The following is a 21,526-nucleotide window of genomic DNA, read 5'->3' on the forward strand; positions in this document are numbered from 1 at the left end:
TCTGATTCTTTTTCTAAATATTAACTGATATTCAAAGCAGTAAACACATTTTTGCTGAAATGCATTTATTTGAAAATTGTGAGAGAAACTATCTATTTTGGTTTGTCTGACTTTGAAGAGTCTGAAATAACACAATAAATAAAAACTATCATAGTTACACAAAAATCTACATTAGAAAAAAAAAACAAGAGTCACAGTTACAAAAGTTGACATCTGGAGACAGAATAAGGCCCACAATCAAAGGCACGTACGTTTGGAGACATTCACTGTCTAAATATGATTTTAATACTTATTTTGCTACTGCACCTTGTAAAGATAATATTTGTTGTGCAAATACACTTTTGAAACAGCAGACAACAACCAAAATGATATTAAATCAAAAGTTGAATGGCGTTTTACAACATTCAAAGGCAGTGACCAACATTCATTTGATCACCGTTTACAGTAAAATATGGTTTGCCTTCTTTAGGCAACCGGTTTGATCGTGTGATGAAAGTTCCTCACAAAAGTTCTCCATCCTGATGTTCACTTTCTAAAAATAAATCTTTTTTCTTTGGCCCTCTAATCAGGCCCAGTAGTCAATGCCTTTGTGGCACTTTTTTCAATTAAAACAGCACTTGCAGTGTCCGTATTAAGGCCTACAGAGAGCATCCAGGCTCAGTAAGTTCAAGTCGAGTGTGAAAGTGTGACATCCCAGCCTCATCTAAACTTGAGGTAGGCCGGTATGGAGTAGTTGAAGAGCAGGAAGTCCATGCGATAGAGATTGTACAGCTTCTTCTGGTAAAAAGGGCTGATGTTGTGGAAGAACTGTGCCGCCATGTCTCCTGTAGTCCTGGTGCTCTTGGACGAGGCGGGGAAGCTGACCTGGTCCTCCACCCCGGCCAGCTGCAGCACGTAGCGGGAGTCCTGCTCCAGCGTCTCGTATTTCCCCACCACGTCGTAGTGGATGAGGCAGGGGTGGCACAGCGAGTGAACCCGCTCCCAGTGCTCGTTGAAGGGCTCCTCTCGCTGGGTGGCCGGGTCCACGAGGTAATACACAAACTCCTCAAACGAGACATCGTTTCCTCTCTCCAGAGCTTCCGGCTGCGGATCTGGCCTGTGCCGCCGCACTATCTTTGTGCCGTATCGTTTATGAAAAGCGGTGTTGTAGCTCCGCGTGAATTTGTTGCGGTACGCCGACACCAGCCGCTCGAAGGGCTCACGCACGAAGACGAACTTCAGGTAGGAGCGCAGACGCTGGTTGATCTGGGAGGTGGAGTACTCCGACAGGGTTCGGAGGTTTCCTGGGACGTGGGCCTCGTTGGCGGGGATCGCCAGTGGATCTCTGTGGGGCCCGGAGACGCCCGTCAGGACCATGAGCACCCGTTTCCAGTTGGTACAGGCCACTTTGGGCACGTAGCAGTACAACAAGCCGTGCTGGTCGTCCACGATGACGTGCTTCAGGTCCTCGGGGATGAGGACTCTGCGTTTGCGGGTGTAGGAGCGGCAGGCTTCTTCTAACAGCTCCCGTCGACCCTGATGGATCGCCTGCACCGCTGATTCAACCTGCAGGGAAAGAAAAAAAAGAATTAAACAGAATCAAACCATTTAACAGCAATAAAACCTACCATTGGTCCACTTTTAAAGGATGACTCAGGTTTAAGTTTGGCTACTTCTTATGTTAGTCATGACAACACCGGGCTCTCCAAAAGACTGAAGTGAAATGATGAGGTCTGTAAATTAATCAGTTAATCCACAAAATTAATCCGCAACTTCTTTGATCAATCATCAAGATATTTTTCCAGCGAAAATCTGTTAGCAGTTTTGTTGCACTTTGGTTTTTTGGACCGTTGGTCTACTTTTTCCCAACTTCCTGTGGTTTAATGCACAAACGACTGAGGAAATAACTGCGGCTCTGGTAGAATTGATACAACACTAAGCTAGTAGATTAGGCAACACAGATTTTCTTTTTTTTTCCAAAATAAAAGGCAGAGATATTCTTGCAAAACTAGTTTAACTGTTTGATCATTTGTTTGGCCACCATGTGCCTCCACAACACTTTCAATGCACCTTAGCATTGATTCTCCAAGTCTTTTCAACTCTACTGGAGGGATGAACACATTTTTTTCAAAAATATTCCATCATTTAATGTTTAAGCAGATGTTTGTGTGGATGATTTGGTGGACACGTCGGTCCAAAATCTCAACGATGATTGACTGGCATCATTGTCATCCTCTTTAAACCATTCACTAACCCTTGTTGCCCTATAGATGGGGATACCCTTATCTTGGAAGAGACCACATCAATCGGGATAGAAAAGTTTCATCATAACATTAAGATGATCACTCAAAACAACTTTGTACTGTAATTTGCAGTGATTATTCTCATTAACAGGAAAAGTCGACCCAAAACATGTCAGTAAAATGTTCAATGACACACCAGTGAAGGTCAGTTTTCATTTTGGATGTGGCACTGCTTTGTTTCCCAGTTGTAGCTCCAACAGGAAGAGAAGTTGTAACGCAACACTAGCTGGAACGCTGGGAGAGGAAATGACTACAGACCTTCTTTAAAGTACCCCACCAATTTATCGTTGCACCCGAGACATAGCCCTGTCTACTCAACACATTCTTCTTCCTCAGTAAAAACCTCTTGCCTACATTACCCACAATGCCAGCAGACTACAGACAATTCAGAGGCTCAGGTATGTAACGCTAGTAGGCTCAAATCACAGAGGTCTGCTCAGCTCACTTCTTCACAGCTCCACACTTCCTGATTTCCTTCACACTTGAGTTCTTCAGACCCACATTTAGCTCCATCTGACACCATTAAAGATTTGAAACTACTTTTTCCACGTATTGTAGAAGTTAGCCAAGAGCTGAGTCCTCTTAAATGCGAGAAAAAAATATTCAGATTCTTCTCCTCCGGTGGTCTTAATTATGGCCCCTCCCCCGCCACCTTCCACATACTAATAAAATCCAGTTTGAGGTCGTCCGGTTCAGCTTGGCCTCTCCATGGCACAAATGTCGTATATACTTCTTTCGTTTACTCAGCCCGGCTCACCGCTGCAGCGTTCGGAGCCCTGAGACTCTCACTTTGACTCGGTGCCTATGACCCTATGTGTGGCTCTCTGTGTTTACGGGCTCTGGAACATCAAGGATTCACCGGAGTGACCGCAAGCTGGAGAGACAACGCTGACCTTGTGGCAGTGTGTATACATCCCTGTTTTTACACTGCATACTTCAGTCCCTTCATGTGAGCTATATGCAGTTTTCTGGGAATATTCATCTTCATTTGGATGCACCACGAAACAAACATTTAAACATTCAGAAAGAAAGGTATAGAGCTGAAAGATTCATCGATTTCAAATCAGTCACATTTTGAAACAATGAAATTAGCTGACTGCAAAGGCTGCAATTAGAAATACATCTTATCTGACCTGTAGTTTACACTGTCATGTCAATGGTTTTACAAATGCGTGACAATCACACTTTTTTTGCCATCTCGTGGTAATGCTCCAACATGGGTTTTAAATCATTACTCAGCAAATACCAAACACAAGTTCACAAACTCTTAAAACATATTGCAAATGAAATCACATTTGCATTACATCTCAGAAAAATTGCATTTTTTCCCAAATCATTCAGCCCTAGTTGGGTAAATATGTGCATATTGAATGTTAAAAAGTGAGGCGCTTTTACATTTAAAGCTAGATTCAAGCTTTTCACCTAAGCAAAGGCAACATTATGAATCACATCAGATTAAAAACATTCCAGTTGGACAGATGTTGCATTACTACTTTCAGATAGAAGGTAAGTCACTTTCTGACAGCATGTGCCATCTCCTATTTAACTGAAAGGGTTAAAGCTGCACTAATTTCAATATATATGACAATCAAAAATCATATGACCAATACTATGTGATACAAAAGCGGTCTCTTGTGGTCATAAACTGTAAACTGTTACTCTGCTATTTCCTTCAACCTAACTGGACATTTTATCCTCTGTCAGCTCATTGTTCTGGTTTTACGGCCCAAAGTTTTACTATTTCGGTGCACCATCATTGCTGTAATCAAGGCTCCAGCTGCCACGGACAGATAAATCCACTGCACACCACCTGCTCAGCCCTCAGCATAAAGTTAGACTGTAGCTGGTGGACACAGCATTAGATCCAGCAGCTCGACAGTCTGCTAACTCAGATCCTGGAAATGAAAGCAGGTAAATGCTGTTGTTGCTTCCTGCCACTGTAAAAAGTGCAATTAGGCAGCAGTTTGCTAATGAAACTTTATGAGGTAATTATATGTCTGTGCTTTGTTGCCACACGTGTTGCTGTTTCAAGCAGCCTGCAGCTTGAAGTTTATCGCTTTTGCCAACAAAAAGAAAAAAAAAATAGCATCCAAAGATCTTTGAGAAATAATGTTTACTATATTACCTCATTGCAATGCTTTGTATATTTAAAAAGAAAAAAACTGGTCACTGGTTAAAGAGTAAATCAGTGATAAACATACAGAGGCCATTAGCCTTCACTTCTGTCACTTGGCCTTTCACCTAATTACGTGCTGCACATCAGCGGAGAGCAGAAGAACACAATCATTCACATGTTGCCTTTACAGATGTACGTAAAGAAATAAATCAGTGTCGTGTAAATCCAGCTTGCTGCCTGTTTCCATCCTGACAGCTTAGCGGTTCCCTCCTGTCGGGGAAGCGTTTAAGTGGAATGGAAGAAAGAAAATATCACAAGCAATTAAAAATAAATGGTGTCTGCTGGAGCTGGTTTGTTTTCTGGCATGTACACCTTCCTCCTCCTCCTCCTCACAGGGAGATTTAAGTGGAAACAGCTGTAACAGAGGTGCTTTTACGGCACAGCGTCTCCGAATACAGCTCATAGATGAATATTAGAAAACATGTGACATGTAGAGAGGGACAGCGTGCATTCAGAGCCCCACCTAAGGGTATTTATGAGAGAAAATCCACTCTAATCGGCAAAACACAACAACAAACACTATTACACTAAATAAAAACAGCCATATAGAACAGACAAGCTATTATTTAACCAGAAAGCTGATTTATTTGTTTTCAGTGTCCTAGGAGTTTGTTCTGGAAGCCAGCAGGAGCCTGAAAGGTGAAATCCGAAGATCTCAGCACCCAGCGATGCAGTCCTGCTACTACTGCTATTACAGGGAGAATTACCCATGCAGATAAGCCAAGTAAAATGGGAGGACAAACCCAGGATGAAGTCATTCATGACAACAATGGAAATATAGAGCGCATGTGGTCAGATGTCTGTGCAGTTCCAAGCTCCAAACACACGCTATTCTCTGATATTCACGGCTCGAGTGCTGTAACCAACTCATTAATTACATTTCCTGACAAACAACTGCTGCCGTTACCGATTCTAATGGTACTCGTTGTGCTATATGCAGTCTGTGCATGAACAAAACCAACGCCTGCATCACCGAGTCCTTCTATCTAACGCAGCTCCAAAGTCCCTGAGCTCTTAACTGTCTGCAGTCTGAGAGTGTCTGTACAAAGCCATGAATCTCTCTCAGTAAATGTCACCAGCGCAATAGATTGCTGACCTTTTGTAATGTGGGATGAAATGACATCAAAGTAGCTTTGCTCGACATAACAAATATCCCAGCTTTGTTTCTTAGCCATATTCAGAGCAGGAGTTTATGATTGCTGCTTCAAAACAGATTTAGTTGCGCTGGATTTAAGATGCTGATGAAAACTGAGCATTTATTCTTCTACCAAAGCGCATGCTGGGAGGGTTTCCAACACATCTATCGCTATGCTAGTGCACTCACATAATCAGTAGGAATTCAGTTCAAGCTGATCATGAAAAGAGTCATATTATCTTGATGAGGAATAATGGGATCACTGATAGGATCATATTAGCCTGAATTAGTTAAACCAGATTTAAAGAACAGGCCCCTGGATGCACATTTTAAAGGTCAGCGGTTCAATTATAAGACAAAGCTTTGCTGGAAGTCAGATGGTAAAACACAACAAATCATTACATTTCAGGATGAAAACATTTTTTAAAGGTGAGGTTTAAGGTTATGGTAAGTCTGAGCAACAACACAACAGCAACATTTGTGATAATCTGCAGCATAAATCAACAAAATATAAGTCCCCACTGTGGCATTAATAAAGGGTTATCTCATAACTGCACTATAATCAACATACTGTATTTGTTTAAACTAACGGTTGCTGAGGATTTCTTGTCTCTCCCCAGCATTTTCTATATAATGGGATAAAAAAAATGAGCTTTTTGTATAAGAAAAAAAAGCAGTAGCTGCAATGAAAACCTCCCCAATGAAGTCACTGCTTTTTAAACTGAAGGCAGATTTCCAGAATAACAGCAGCAGCAATAATACTAGTAATAAATACACTAATTATGTATTTATTTGGTGCAGAGGGGTATTAAAGCCTGGAGCAGCTATGAACAAAATAGGTTGTAGGCAGAAACAAACTAGACTAAACAATGGGATAAACCTGCTTTTAACAGAGTAACGACCAAAGGATTTCACTTTTTGGCCAAGAAGCGCGTCCACAAACACACTACTAGTATTTCTATGACGACTGTGTTAATTTTAACCTCACAGTCAGTTGGTAAACACCACCATTAGGAACCAACATGGGTTTATGAGTGAGGTAATAGAAAATGACTGACAATAATCGACTGATTAGATATTTCAGGAAGGAAGCAAATGGTGTTTATTAGTAACCGAAAACACAGATAACCGCTGAAAATCCTGCTGTCAAAATTCAGAATAAGAAAATCTAATTCTAAATCTAATAGTTCATGAAATAAAAATAGCATTTGGGAACAGCTTGGAAGCACAAATGGAGTTTCTTTCCTCATTTTTTTCCTTAGTTATCCAGCATATACACTACCGTTCAAAAGTTTGGAGTCACCCAGACAATTTCATGTTTTTCATGGAAACTCACACTTTTATTTATGTGCTAACATAATTGCACAAGGGTTTTCTAATCATCAATTAGCCTTTCAACACCATTAGCTAACACAATGTAGCATTAGAACACAGGAGTGATGGTTGCTGGAAATGTTCCTCTCCTTTATTTCAAAATTAAGGACATTGCTAGGTGATGGTAGTGTACATCATTGATTAGAAATGCACTATAATGCACTTCAAGCGTGCACTGTGCAACTTGTATTTTCCAGGAAAATGGTACGCCTCAGATTAGATTGAGGGCAAAATACCTTGATCAGGACATCTCTAATAATTAGATTTCAAGCCATGTTTAAGCTCACTTCTTAAACTGCTATTTTCCACTTCATTTAAATTCACTTAGTCAAAAAACTCCACAGAAGGTCAGGAGTGCACTTGCTGGAACATCACTATAAAATCTTTAAAAATCAAAACACGTGCTTATCATTAGACATTTGGCCAAGCTGTTTGTGGTTATTTCTGTCTGCCAGTTATTTTTCTGGTTCTTTAATGCTTTGGCCAAGCATGAAAAGCTTCTGTGCCAGGAACACGTACGGAATCACGAGTATCCATTTATTATTCCGCTTGGAAAAAATGCTTATCTGAATTTATCGGTCTAAGCTCAAATGGAGTTTGCGAAGAAAAACAAAAAGGCATGAGTGAACTTGAATGAATCTTAACAAATAAATATTTAACGATCGCAGAGAAGAGTTCAGACTCGGGCGTAAAGTTTGGAGAAAATGTTTAAATAAGGACTGACCTGGTCACCGTCGTACAGCGTCTGCAGAGGACTCCTCCTCGACTTCTGCTCACTGCTTCTTTCTCCTACTGGCTCTGAGGCTGCAGAGATAGAAAACATCTGTGATTAAATCTGACGGAAAGGGCTTCTAAAGCAAAAATGCACTAAGCTAAAGCAACAACCACACTTAATGACACCACCGACTTTATATTTAATGTAACAAAGTGGTCAAAAAGTTGAAAAATACATGTAGAAGAAGAAAAAGATTGCTAAGAAAACCAGAATTAAAAGGATAAATGCTAATAAATGTGTTCACACCGCAAAATATGGGAAATACAAAGCATCCACCAATTAATTAAAAAAAAAAAAATCAACACTTTTATTTTGAAATTCTGTTGCAAAACTAGGATACTAGAAACATAATGATGCACATGGTAAATGAATGAGAGATCTAAAATTCCTAAATAGCAAGTCAAGCTGGAAATAATGTAAATAGTCTGTACTTATCTTTTATGTCTGCACTTTTATTGAATCATAATTGTGAAAGACCTATGCTTAAAGGACAGTTACTTCATTTGTTGTCTCCATTTCATTGGAACATAATTTTTTCTTATCATACTAAAATCACACATTTTTACATCTTCCAAAGTCTTCATGGCAGGAATTGAACTGGCAAAATCGACAACACTGACCCTCAAAACACGTCAACCTTGATATGTTCAAGCAACATGTGTTTTTTAACTTGAAGTCATTAAAACAAATGCTTTTCTGTCATTTTTGTGTCATGATGTCAGTTGTTTTTGGCTCCAGTCATTGGTCAGCTGCAGTCAGAGCAACAGTTTTAGACAAAGGCAGCGGCAGAGTCCAACTCGGTCAAATGGAAAAGTTTCTAAAGCTCAAAGCTTCGAGAGGATGGGAATATGAAATTACACTGTAAAGTTTTGATGGCAGCACCTAAAGAGAAACACTTTACATCTGTTTGCTTCTATCTGTGCTCACATATATTGTTAGTCAATACAGCTGAATTCCCAATGAAGCTGTTCACATTTCCATATTTTTCTGTGTCTGTTGTCAGACAAAGAGTATGAAACAGTGACTGAATTGCAGCTCATTAAGACTACGTGGTCCCCAGCGGTCACTTTTAGGCCGCTGCTAAAATACTGAGTTTATAACTGTGACGTCATCTAACAAACTCATCATAAACAGAAGAAAATCAAAGCTATGACCAAAATCAGAAAACAATCCTTAAATAAGGATTGATTTAGCTGCTCTGTGCAGTTTAATAGAAATTTGGATTTCTTCAAGAGCTGTACTACTGCCTTAAACAGGTCCTCTGTCTTAGTTGTGTTCTATCCTATTGGAAAAGGAACTTAAATCAAATGGTCATTTTGTGCCTTTATAGGAAACTTGATCATTAAATTAACTGATTAATTGGTTAAATAGTCGGTAGATTAATCAATACAAAAACAGTAGCATCCAAAGTTCTTTGTGCTCTTTTATTTATCTACATCCTATAAAGTCTAAATTCTGCAAAGATAGATACTTGAATGTGGATCATTGGATACACAAAATGATAAAAATGTAGTGTAAAACACTAAGGCAAACCGATGATAAAACATGCTGAGTAGGAACAATGAAGTGAACTATATCAGTTGTTACTGCCGCAGTTTTATCTGCTCTAGTGCCTTTGTAATGGTAGAAAAAAATGGTTTTGGCAGCGCAAAACCTGTCATTTTCTAGATTTAAAATTAGCCTTTGCCAGACTGTGTGGCTGAAAGGAAGCAGAGAGAAAGAAGCCACAGAGGACATGGTGAGGTTGGGCATGTTGGGGAGCATTGCTATGGACCAGCTGGAACTATTGTTTGCATGGATGAGTTTGTACTCCAGTATCAGATTACAGACTCAGAGTCAAGTACAGAGTTTCACAACCAGTTTCACCAACAATTTCATCAAGCAAACTCTACTGAATCTGTAGCTGCAAAGAGGAGATAGGCAAATGTAACTGTGTAAGTCTCAGCAATAGCAGCTTTACTCCTACTAGTCCAATTACAAAAAAAGGCTTGTTCTAATTATAGTTTGAACGAGAAAAGAGAGCGACCCTTCTGAACAACTGATATCTAGTTTTTAAATTAATTGAAATCATTGTACTTGTTCACAACAGTCATACACCACACAGAAAAGAATCAAATTTGTGTTTAATTTTATTTTAAAGGAAGAAATGCATACTTTGGGGAATTTTTATGAGCCTACTATGAGATAGATGACAAGATAACCATCAGTCTTATGCTTTTCCACCAAACATGGAACGTTAGCTTAGCAACAAAACCCACCACACACGTTTAAAGCTTAGGAATAAATATGTTATTATCTTTCCAGTGAAATCTGTACAAAAATGCAATTGTTCAAATATGACTAGAGGGTCCTGCTTTTTTTGGAGTGGAATTGATTTGAAAAGTTGAGCAAAAAGGAAGATGCTGGCCGGACATCAGCAAACCTCATGGAAGTCTTCATCATGGTGCTCCTTTACTGGCTGAACTCCCACAATGCTCTCTGCTTGCCAACATAGGATAGCCGTCTCCTCCGGTCGGGTACAGTATGGCTTAGATCTGCATCACATATTTTTTGGTTTTTCTTTAAGTAAGTACAGCTGAAATCACAAAGTGCATACTGTGTCATGCATGCTGGAAAAACCTTATTCGCATAGGGATAAAAAACCTAACCTGGTGCAACACTGTCTCCTGCTGTCTTTTTTTGGGTTATGTTTGTAATATGGTTTTGTTTAATATGTGGCGCGACTATTTAGAACGCAATAACTTGTGTTTTGCTAACGTTGGTTCTTTCAGGTTCTCACTACTGGGCTATTAGTAATATATATGATGAGCCCTTTTTGGGAAAATTGTTTGCCATGTGTATTTTATGACATTAAATATTAACACTTATAATTATTCACTGGTTGGCTTGCAGAGTTAGCCTTTACACTGATTTACAGAGCAGTAACTCCCCTTCACGAAGCTAAGCTAACTGTTCCCTGGCAATAGCTTTATACTTTAATCGACAGACAAGAGTCGTACTCCTCTTCTTTGACTTTCCTCATTTCCCCCCTACATATTCTGTAGGCACATATGAAGCCATCACTTTTATCAGAAATGAGCAGAGGTCACATGTTTAATAGACTAGACAGTTATCTGCTGGCAAGCTTCATGGGGGGTTTAGCTAGTAAAGGGTCACCATGACAAAGTCTTCTGTGAGGCTTAGTGACCACCAGCCAGCCGACTGTTAAAAATCTGATGATTCTTGCTGGACTTAGGGTTTCTGGCTCTGATAAATAATGCAATATTGGTGATTTTTTTTTTTAAATTCAGATAATTCAGTTTCATTTGTACAGCTCCAATTCACAACCAGGGCACCTCCCATAGTAAGGTGACGACAGTATATATTATAGAGAGAAACCCAATCTACCAGTGGATTTTGGGGTTTGTCGGAGAATAGCAAAAAACAGCTTACCAATATATTCAAATTGCCAGCCAACAGCAAAAAAACTAAATATGTTGAGTTCACTTTCATGGAAAATGATGAATCTAGCAAATCCTCAATAATACCATGTACAGCAGGAGTCCATAGCTCACAAATCTTTGCCTCGGGGTCTCTCAGGAGGTTTATCCAGGCATATTTTTTCATCAAATACTTTTCAAGATGATGAACTGATCAACATTGAATAACACTTCTTTAAGAAAGTGCAGAATAAAGCGTCTCTCAAGAGCACCGCTGTCACTTAGACTATGCTTCACTCGTATCCCTTTGCTTTTCTTGTTCCGCTCTATCGCAAAGCCGAACTGTCAGGCATCATATCCACTCTAGTGTTTGCATTAAAATCACCACGGTTCATCGAAAAAGTTAATGGAAAGTTGAAAAGTTGAAAGTTCCTGTGTGAGACCATCTGTTTCGTCACATAGGGAAAACTAGTTTTCACTGGAGCAAACATCTGCAAACAGCTGCATGTTAGGAATCAACAGTGTATCAGAGCGCTCACCACTCAGTAGAGTCATCGTGTGTCATCAGTCTCACTAACTTCAGTTTGCGCTGAAGCCTTATTCATTAATCACATCCCCTCTGAGTGATAGACATGAGTAAGCACATTTCTGTGAGCAGATCACTGGGATCAGGCCAGTCATGGCTGCCAGGATGCTGAATGACAATGTAGAGGCAATGACACGTCGTTATGACTGTGCGTTCCTCATAAACTCATTTATTCCTAAGTATTAGGAATAAATGAGTGTATGAGGAACACACAGTTGATATTATAAGTTAAATTTAATGCTGTGTTAAAGGGCCTCACCAGTGTATCATCTACACTCCCTCATTGTACAAGTCGATCTATACTGACGTGGTGCTTTTACCTTCTCAACACCACAGCGAACACTAAAGTTTTATCATCTTGCAGTAACTATAGTGCAACAGATTTACAAGTTATTAAACTCTAATTTCCTTTTATGAGGCTCATAAATACATAAATGATCATAAAACATTGTGACCAGCTCCGTGTTTTAATCTGAAACAGATTATAGTCATCCCTCGCCATATCGCAGTTCACTTTTCGTGGTCTTACTGCATCGCAGATTTTTAAATTGTATATATCTGATTTTGTATCGTGGATTTTTGGCGATATCGCGGGATATTAGCAGTATATAGGTATTTTTATATACTTAAAAATAATAATAAAATAAGCAATTTCTAGCCTAAAAATAAAAAAAAAATATTTAAAAAAATATAAAAAAATAATAATTAAAACATATTAAAAGAATATTAAATCAAAATAAAATGCATAGCGTACAATGCTGGGTGCTGATTGGCTCAGCGACCGTAGCATCAGTCTCCTTCTTCTCCTGTGTGTAGCAGCGTTCAGCATCTCGCCTTGTTTAAGAGCATAGGAAGTGTTTATAAGAGTGTGGGAAAGGCTAATAACAGTGTGGGAAAGGTTTATCAGAGTGTGGGGAGGGTTTGTAAAGCCTTAAAATATATATAAATAATGAAATAAATATAAAGTCGCTACGGATTTTCGTCTATCATTGGGGTTCTGGAACCTAACCCCCACGATAGACGAGGGACCACTATATCCAAAAGATATGCTCTTTTGGAACTTTCTTATGCATTTGAACTGAACTAGTTCCGCATTTTTAATGTGAACATCACAATCACTCTTCTTCTTTACGGAAATCCAGAATTATAAATGTGATTAATACTGAATTCATTGTGCAGTCCTACAACTAATGTTGCATTTCTTTTTTTGCAACCAAATCTTTCTTTTCGGTGGTTCTCTGTTTCGAGCTCATTTTGCTGTGCACAACTGGAGCCTGCCTGTCAGCAAACTCTGCACCTTGTGAATAAAGTAAACAACAAACAAAAAACTAGAGAAGCAGGATCCAGGTTTAAGAATCAATTAGCCTAAAATTGGAGTAAATAATGTTCTGTCAGACAGACTTCAGTCATGGAAAATGAGAACTGTGCAAGTTTTTTTGTTTTTTGTTTTTTGCATCAAACAGCAAAAACTTTGTTGTAGTATGGTGCGTTAATTTTCCTTACTTCACATTGAATTTTCAGCAGTTTCAATGGTGAAATGATATGTCGTGCAGCCCAGGGTAAGAGGCACAACATCATGCTTGATAATGGCCATTTTCAGTCCAGGAATTAAAGCTCAAGTGCACATGAGGAGCCAGTCTCATAGTAATTACAGCTAAATCTTCTGACACATGCATAATCCTCTTGTTTGGTGGATTCACCTCTGCCAAGAAGCCAAATGATGCCTTATTACGGGAATGAAGAGGGGCAGAGATGCTGCTGCCAAAAGGACGTTTTGTCCTCTGCCTTTAGCTACCACAGTGAGAGAAGCACTCAGTACACAGTGCACTGATTTATCTGACCCCTTCTCCAAACACATTACCACTTCCTTATGGAAACTACCAGTGACTCAGGAACACATTTCCAGCGTGGCCACTCCCAAAGCCATCGTAAATGAAACACCAGTCTGCGGAGGTAACGTCTGAAATAATTTAGGAACTGACAAACAGCTGCCAGACTGTGAGTTTTTCAGCAACAAGCTGAGATGGCACTTTGAAAGAGCGCTTTGTGTGTCATCACTCTGCTGTTAATGTGGCATCACTGAGTGAGTGGGGAAATTTACAATCCACATTTTGTCATGAGGTATTTATGAAAATATCAGGGGGTGAACTGATCACAGTGTTGAACCTGAACATTTGGACATCAGTCAAATGGAAGCAGGGGGCGGAGTATAGTACACCAGGAGGAAATCAGCAGAAAAAAGTGAGCTAAAAATTGTATTCAGCCATAAACACCTTCGAAATCATGTGCAGCACTTTCTCAGTGGTCCTCAACTCCTCCATTGATACAAGACTCATGAGATTCACCAGGGAATGAAGTGATTACAGTCATAAACCGGAACATTTGGACATCAGACAAATGGAAGCAGGGGATGGAGTATAGTGCACCGGGAGGAAATCAGCAGAAAAAAAAGTGAGCTAAAAAAATGATATGAAGCCATAAACAACTTCAAAACCATGTGCAACACTTTAACAGCAGTCCTAAGCTCCTCCATTGATACAAGACTCCTGAGATTCAACAGGTGACAAACTGATTACAGTGTTAAACCTGAACAACTAGACATCAGACGAATGGAAGCAGGGGATGGAGCATAGTACACGAGGAGGAAATTGGCAGAAAAAAAGAGCTAAAAAATGCTATAAAGTCATAAAAATCTTTGAAATCATGTGCAACACTTTATCAGTGGTCCTCAGCTCCTCCATTGATACAAGACTCATGAGATTCACCAGGGAATGAAGTCATTACAGTGTTGAACCTGAACATTTGGCCATCAGACAAAAGGAAGCAGGGGATGGAGTGTGGTGCACTGGTAGGAAATCGGCAGAAAAAAGTGGGTTAAAAAATGATATAAAGCCATAAACATCTTCAAAACCATGTACAACACATTCTCAGCTGTCCTAAACTCCTCCACTGCTACAAGACTCATAAGTTTCAACAGGGAATATACTGATGATGGTGTTAAACCTGAACAACTAGACATTAGACAAACAGAAGCAGGAGATGGAGTATAGTGCACCAGGAGGAAATCAGCAGAAAAAAAAGAGCTAAAACATGCTATAAAGTCATAAAAATGTTTGAAACCAAGTGCAACACTTTCTCAGTAGTCCTAAACTCCTCCATTGATACAAGACTCATGAGATTCGCCGACTTTGCCTATTCAAAGGAAGCAGTAGTCGCTGTTGGTTTAACCTGGGACAGACCCAGAACCCTGCAGCATTCCTCGCGGTACGCACAGAACCGACGGCTTAGGAAATGCAAAATATAGAAAGGCCGATGTGTGTTCCTCCTGTCCTGACCATAAACAGAGCTCTATGTTTAGGTCCCAGTGGGAAAGCTAGGGCCCCCCTTCTCCCCTCCTAGTCGACCTCTCTGCCAAAGAGGAGCTTTACTGAGAGACACAGTATACAAGGGAAAGCCTGATCCTTTTAGGCCACAAAATGTGTGTGTAAAGGGTGTTAGTGCAAAGGCAGCGGCATGTGGGTGGTGCACTGTCTGTTTATTGAGCCTTAGAAGAATGTATGCAGATGTGACCCTTTCTGGAGACTACATTATGAATTTGTTGGGTGACACATGTTATGTTAGTTTAACAGTTGCGCGTTTCCAGCACACCTGCATTTGGACAGCTAAATATCTGTCTGCAAACAGCATGAATGATGATTGAGACAAATAACAGTAAATCTAATGCTGAGTTCTGAGAAACGCAGCTGGATAAACACGTTTCCCTAAATGGCTCATCTGCTCTGGATGCTTAAATCATTAGCTGCAGAGTTGATGGCCTGCCACACTCCGCTGCATGAATCTCAGTAGCTTTAATCGCAAATTATTCACAAACTGAAACACTGACCTGATGATGGCGTTCAGTGACAAGTTCGAGGATCACCAAAGCTAGAGGAGTTTATCCCGTGAGGATCATGAATGTCGCTACAAATTTCACGGCGGTCTACTTGATAGTTGTCGGGACTTTGCACTCTGCACCGTCGTTTCCACTCTGAGCTGCTCAACGTGGTCTGCATCACCGAAATCATTAGCTCACACTACAGGAGGTTTTGAAACAGGCTGAATCCAGCATAAAAACCCTACAGATATTCCTCACTCTGATCCAAACATGCACACCCTCCAAAACTGGAAAATAATGGTCATCACACGCTACAGGATACTAAGACTATTGTGCCACAGGGATCAATCAGGGAGCAGAGCAGCACACCATGTGTTCTCATAAGGAAGCAGATGAAAACAAAATGAAGACTGCAGTCCAACACATTGTGTAACATGAACAATACTTTAAAGTGACAAAAGCAGAAAGCGAAACCAATCTGGATGAGGAAGTGGTCGGGAACATCTGATTTGTTCACTCTTCATTGAGAACTGGAGTTGAGATTTTAGTGATCAGATCATTGTTATTATTAATATTTGTAGCTAATATTAGCCTCGAGGGCTAGAATGTTTGGCAGTGCTTAGCATCAGCATCTGCTGCTCTTGGCACCTCCATGATGATCACACCATCATACCCATCTCAGTTTAAAGTCCTAAATATCAAACACATTTGATATTATCAGGGCAGCTCTGAGGAGTCAGTTCTGAAGGTTTCAGAGTGGATCTGTAAATCTGCCACATCTTCAAACAAACTGGACCAGACTTTAGTTCAGACCACTTGCTGGCAGGAGGAGTAAAAAGGACTAAATCTGGATAAAATTCCAGTGGTGTGAACCTCTGGGAACCATGAATACATGCACAAATACATTGCTACAATACAGTCAGTAGATGTACAGATATTGGACTAGATAATTTAGAAATAAAGTCATGGATAAAATAGATGAAGCCATTAGGATTCTTCCTCTGGGGACCATGAATGTAAGTGCAAGTTTGCCAAAAAAAATAAAAAATTCAATCTGGACCAAAATGGCGGAATGATTGAGATATTTTGATTTAATAGACTTGTATGACTTTCAACAATGGGATCCTGTAGGGAAAAGGAGTTATTGAGTAATCTCAAATGTTGCAATCATTTTGAAAAGCTCTCTCCAGTGTACTGGCTGTATAATGAGCTCCTGTGGTGTCATGAACACACAGCTGGCTGGACGAGAACCTTCAGCAGCAGCAACCACACCGACCTGTCATCCAATAGCCACGAAGATCTGACAGCAGCTCGGAGGCAGAACCAATTTCAACCGGCAATTGTGCCAGATGTCATATGAATACCGGGTCACACACTGTTCCCTGATGGATGTTTTGTTCTGTTTTTAATTAGATAGCACGACATCCACATGTTCACGAGACTTCAGGCATGAGGACTGATGCCATGTGCAAATTCTGTCCTAAGGAGCCCCAGAGCTAATTTGTTTAGTGCACCACAGGTGTTCCAATAAAGCTGGAGCGCTGAACAGCGAACTCGTAAGACTTTCGTGGCCTCAAGTCAAGCCCAGACAAGGAAGGTATGAGGTCGGGGTACCTCCAGAGTACAGGGATAATGACAACTGCCCCTCAGGCCCCAGTGTCTCAAGTCCTGCTTGTAATTTAAACTACAACAAGCTACAAGAACGCCTGACGGCTCACATCTGTATCTGTGATGTTACTGGTGACATATAAATCAATATTTTAGGTTTTTTACTTCCAAAGATGATGACAGTGCTGTAAAACATAACACCACATTCCAGACCATCCTGCACCATACAGCCTCTTCAGTCTATGGGTCCGTTCACACCTTACAGAGAAACCAAAAGATGCTTTAGTGGGAAAGGCATGACAGACTGCCAGAAATGCCCGTCTTACTGGCAGTTTCTTCCGGAATGGAGCCAAAATAATCCTAAGAAGTTACAAAAATCTGCCAACATGCATTGACTTGAGCTAAGAAAATACATGAGACGAAAACAAAAGGTCAGTTATTGCAGCATGAGGAGCACCTTGTGGTCTGAAACTCTACTATTTCCATACAGGACATGTACAGTAGATCCACCCTGCATCTGTATAATTATCCCAACTTTAGATTAGCGCTGTGAGACCTGAAAGCATACAATTCAAAAACGCACACTTCTAAAAACACAGCAATCTGATACTGTAACTCTGACTTGGCAGTACATTCCTTTGTTATGTGGCTGCTCTACTGAAGCTTTATATAGGCTGGTGTTTGAACAAACAATATGACCTTTACCCCAGATGGAAGGTGAACCAGCGCTTAATGCAAACAGGACGGAGTGGCTGCATATCTGAAACCAATTTAGATTAATTTAAAGCGGACATGCAGGCATTAAACCGGCAACGTGAGCTGCATTCCAAGTACATTCAAAATCCCAGAAGCAACATCTACACATTGGGGGACCCATGATGGCGACCTTTGGAGCTCTGGTTGTGGAAAACCTCAGTAATGACTGTAAACGTGAACAGCGTGAACAGCATACACAGCGTATACCATGATGCGAAGAACAGTCAGCAGAAGATTTCAGAAAAGTAGCAGAAATTGTTGCCTTTGCCAACGTCACAACTCACTTATGACTGTTTTTAGAGATGAAATGATTGGTAGAAGAGCAATCAGCAATTCTTTTCACATCTCTTTGAGTCATTTTTAAGCAAAAAAAGGTGAGGATTCGGTGGTTTTCTTGGTTGTAAAGGATGCAGGTTAGTAATTTTGGGACAATACAAGTAAAAGAGTTACCTTCTGAACCCCAAACGCATGTTATTTTTAAGAAAATCACCAAATTAATCACACCATTTATCAGATATGCTATGGAAATGCTGGATTATTAGCTTAGCTTTAACTAATCATTCAGTTCCATCAGCAAAATTAACCAAATTTGAGTTTAAAATGGTGTTTTGTGTTTTTTTATGAAAGTCACATTATTCTACGTGTTTTCTTTAAAAAATTCTCCCAAAATAAACCGCTTGTACCAGATTCTGTAGAAAAATTAAGAAGTTTGCACTCCTCAGTGCAACTGAGAATCTATGAGCTGCGACCAACAATCACTTGACGAAAATTCAGGGACTTCTCGACTGAACTGCAGGCTGTGTAGGAGCACCAGTTAAAATTGTAAGTAGGAAAATATATAGAGAGAATGTAGAGTCACTATTTCTTTCCAGGATTGGCAGCAAATGGGGACACTTGGAAAAAAATTGTTGATTACAGGTTGTTTTCAATATCTGTAAAGTAAATAATTTGTTTTATGAAATATGGCATTCTTACTGTGTCATTCTGTGCCAAACACATGATTGTGGTGTTTCCACAGAGGTGCAGGAACTTCATATTGCAGCCAAATAAGCTCACAGTGAGTAAATATGTGATAGGAGCAGAAAACACCCAGCACTGCTTCTTTCTCAAGGGCATGCAAATGACTTTTACTGTCATTTTCTATTGGAAACTGTTCAGGTTTGTCTTACACCTTTTCAGCATTCACTGGTTTGACCCACAGGTGTGTCCATTATTGAGAGCATCAGCCAGCCAGTGTTAATGTCATCCATCACACCTGTGCTTCTCCTGCTGCGACGTGTCAAACTGTCTGCTTTTCTTATTAGTAGCAATGAATGACCAAACGCTGACCACAGCAGGTGCAGCACATGCACAACATGACAGCTTCAACTTGTGCTCCTGATAATTAAATCGACTTCTGCACTTCGAAACAATGCAAATGCTGCACTTTAGTACATATGTCCTGCAGCATGTCTAACCCACAGTCTAAATGGCTGCGTCAATAATTTCATAAATTCCGTCTTGTGTGACAGTCACGCTCTTAATAGTCTGTCATGTGGTGCTGCTCCATCACATGTTTTAAACTTATTAGACAGAATCTGCAGTCAAAGTCGGCTTTTAGTGTTCTCTCTTTGAGCGTTTCTACATGGAAGATGAAAGAGAAGAACTAGAGGTGCATCAAACATCACCACAAAAACCATCAAAGAACCTGCTGGAATGTGCTGAAAATGACAGATTGGGTGCATTCAGGGCTTTTTCCTTTAACCCTGACTACTTCTAATAGCCCCTATAATGTATTTGAGCAGTGCAGCAGCACACTGATAGCAGGAAATCCTTCTGGTGTGCACATGAGGCGGCTCTTTCATAGATTCCCAATAACTCTGGACATCCAGAACGAACTGAAAAAAATCCTCCTTCACAGTATGAGCTATATATGCTTTTAGGGCCCTGATATAGCGAAAGCAACGTCTGAATGAGGCCATTGTATGTGGCAGAGTGGGATCCTGGAGGAGGTGGAAGCAGATCTCAGCGAGGGACGACCTCCACTACCAGTCAGCTGCCACTGCTTCCTCCACGTAGCAGAGGAAACTCTACGATTATCAGTTTGGTTATGAAGCTGCTCCTAGAGAAAGATCTCTGGCTCATAGGAGAAATAAAGACAAGGGTTTGGGAGCATAGAGGGACAAACATGATGGGTGGGAGGAGGCTGCAAGAATCAATAATGGACACAGATAAAGAACTGCTCATGCACCTCTTTTCTTGCACTTGCATTGGATTTCTGTCATGCTGTAATACATGACAAGAATGGATTTTGATATTAAGACATGGGTGAAACCTTGTGGAAACAGAATAGGCGTGCTGCACAGATTAAACTCCCAACAGCTGCATTTAAAATATATACTCCAAATATGTTCCAAATACATGTCGCATGTGTTTAAATATGAGTGTTAAATTCTCAGTTTATTAAACGGACTTTGGTGCAGACAGATTGTCATATAGGTGGATGGATTCTAAATAGATTTAGGTGGAAATTTGCATTTTTTTTCACTACTATTGAGGCATTTAATTCTAATATTTTCCCCCTTTTTTAAAAAAAAATATTGATTTATGCTTAAAGCTGTAAGAGGGTTTAAAAGCAATAAATATATGCGTAAAATTACACATATTTGGGTTGTGATGATGGGGTGTGGAAGCAAACAATAAGAGTAAAACGTGATTTGTGCTCACCTGGCTTCAGGCTGCTGTTGAAATAGAAGATGACCATGATGAAACACCCCAGACTCAAGGCAAAAACCATCCGGATCACTTTGGGTTTCCTCATCCTGAGCGTCTGGAACCGACTGGGACGCGGATCCGAGCCCTGCCAGGGTTCATGTAAAAAACGGCCCTTTTTGTGATCCGGCTCGCTGACTTGTGCTGCTGCTCAACTTACTGCACATCCTCGCATGTCGGGGTCAGAGGATGACGGAAGGTAACGGGGGCGCAGAACCGGCCGAGCCCCGGTGGCTGCGGACAGACCTCGCCGGTCCACCGTCGGTTAACGGAGCTTCTCTGGTTGCAGCTGCGGGGGAAGGACAAGAGGAACCGGCTGCATTACTGCGCTGTCGGTCCGAGCAAGAGGCCGCCGGGCTGTTTGTGCAAACGTGGGGATTTATGTTTCCGAACAGCGTCTCTCCAAACGTTTGGTTTTAACCCCTCACTGTCCGAAACAGCCGGGACACCACAGTTCCGCTCGCACTTTTCAAAATAAAGGTTCTGGACAAAGGGGCTTCACCTGACAGAAACCTGACGCTTTCATGTTCAACTAAAAATAAATCAAGTGAACTATAAAATGCAAAATAAGTGACTGCATAAGCACTCACTTTCTTTAAACTGATCACATAACTCAACACAGGTGCAGCCAACTGGTGCAGGAAGTCACATAACTAGTGAAAGTGAGATAAACTTAGTGCAGTGAATGTGTCTCAAGTGACTAGTATAAAAACAGTTGTATCTAGACTGTCCACTTGTGAATCAATACTTCTGGCTTTAACTACACCCTGATGATAAAAGAATGCACAAG

The 21,526-nt window shown here is 40.5% G+C and overlaps 1 protein-coding gene across 1 annotated transcript; it reads right to left on the reverse strand.

The window, feature by feature from the left end:
• Window positions 1-44: 44 nt before the first annotated feature.
• Window positions 45-21,162, reverse strand: LOC111588672 (carbohydrate sulfotransferase 11-like). Its single transcript, XM_023299159.3, has 3 exons — window positions 20,692-21,162; window positions 7,692-7,771; window positions 45-1,545 (listed from the first exon to the last, which is right to left on the reverse strand). Exons 1-3 carry the CDS (start codon window positions 20,783-20,785, stop codon window positions 700-702), a joined length of 1,020 nt encoding a protein of 339 aa, XP_023154927.1. The 5' UTR covers window positions 20,786-21,162; the 3' UTR covers window positions 45-699.
• Between the last annotated feature and the right edge of the window lie 364 nt (window positions 21,163-21,526).

The sequence above is a fragment of the Amphiprion ocellaris genome, chromosome 5 (assembly GCF_022539595.1).
Source record: "Amphiprion ocellaris isolate individual 3 ecotype Okinawa chromosome 5, ASM2253959v1, whole genome shotgun sequence".
Lineage (NCBI taxonomy): Eukaryota > Metazoa > Chordata > Actinopteri > Pomacentridae > Amphiprion > Amphiprion ocellaris.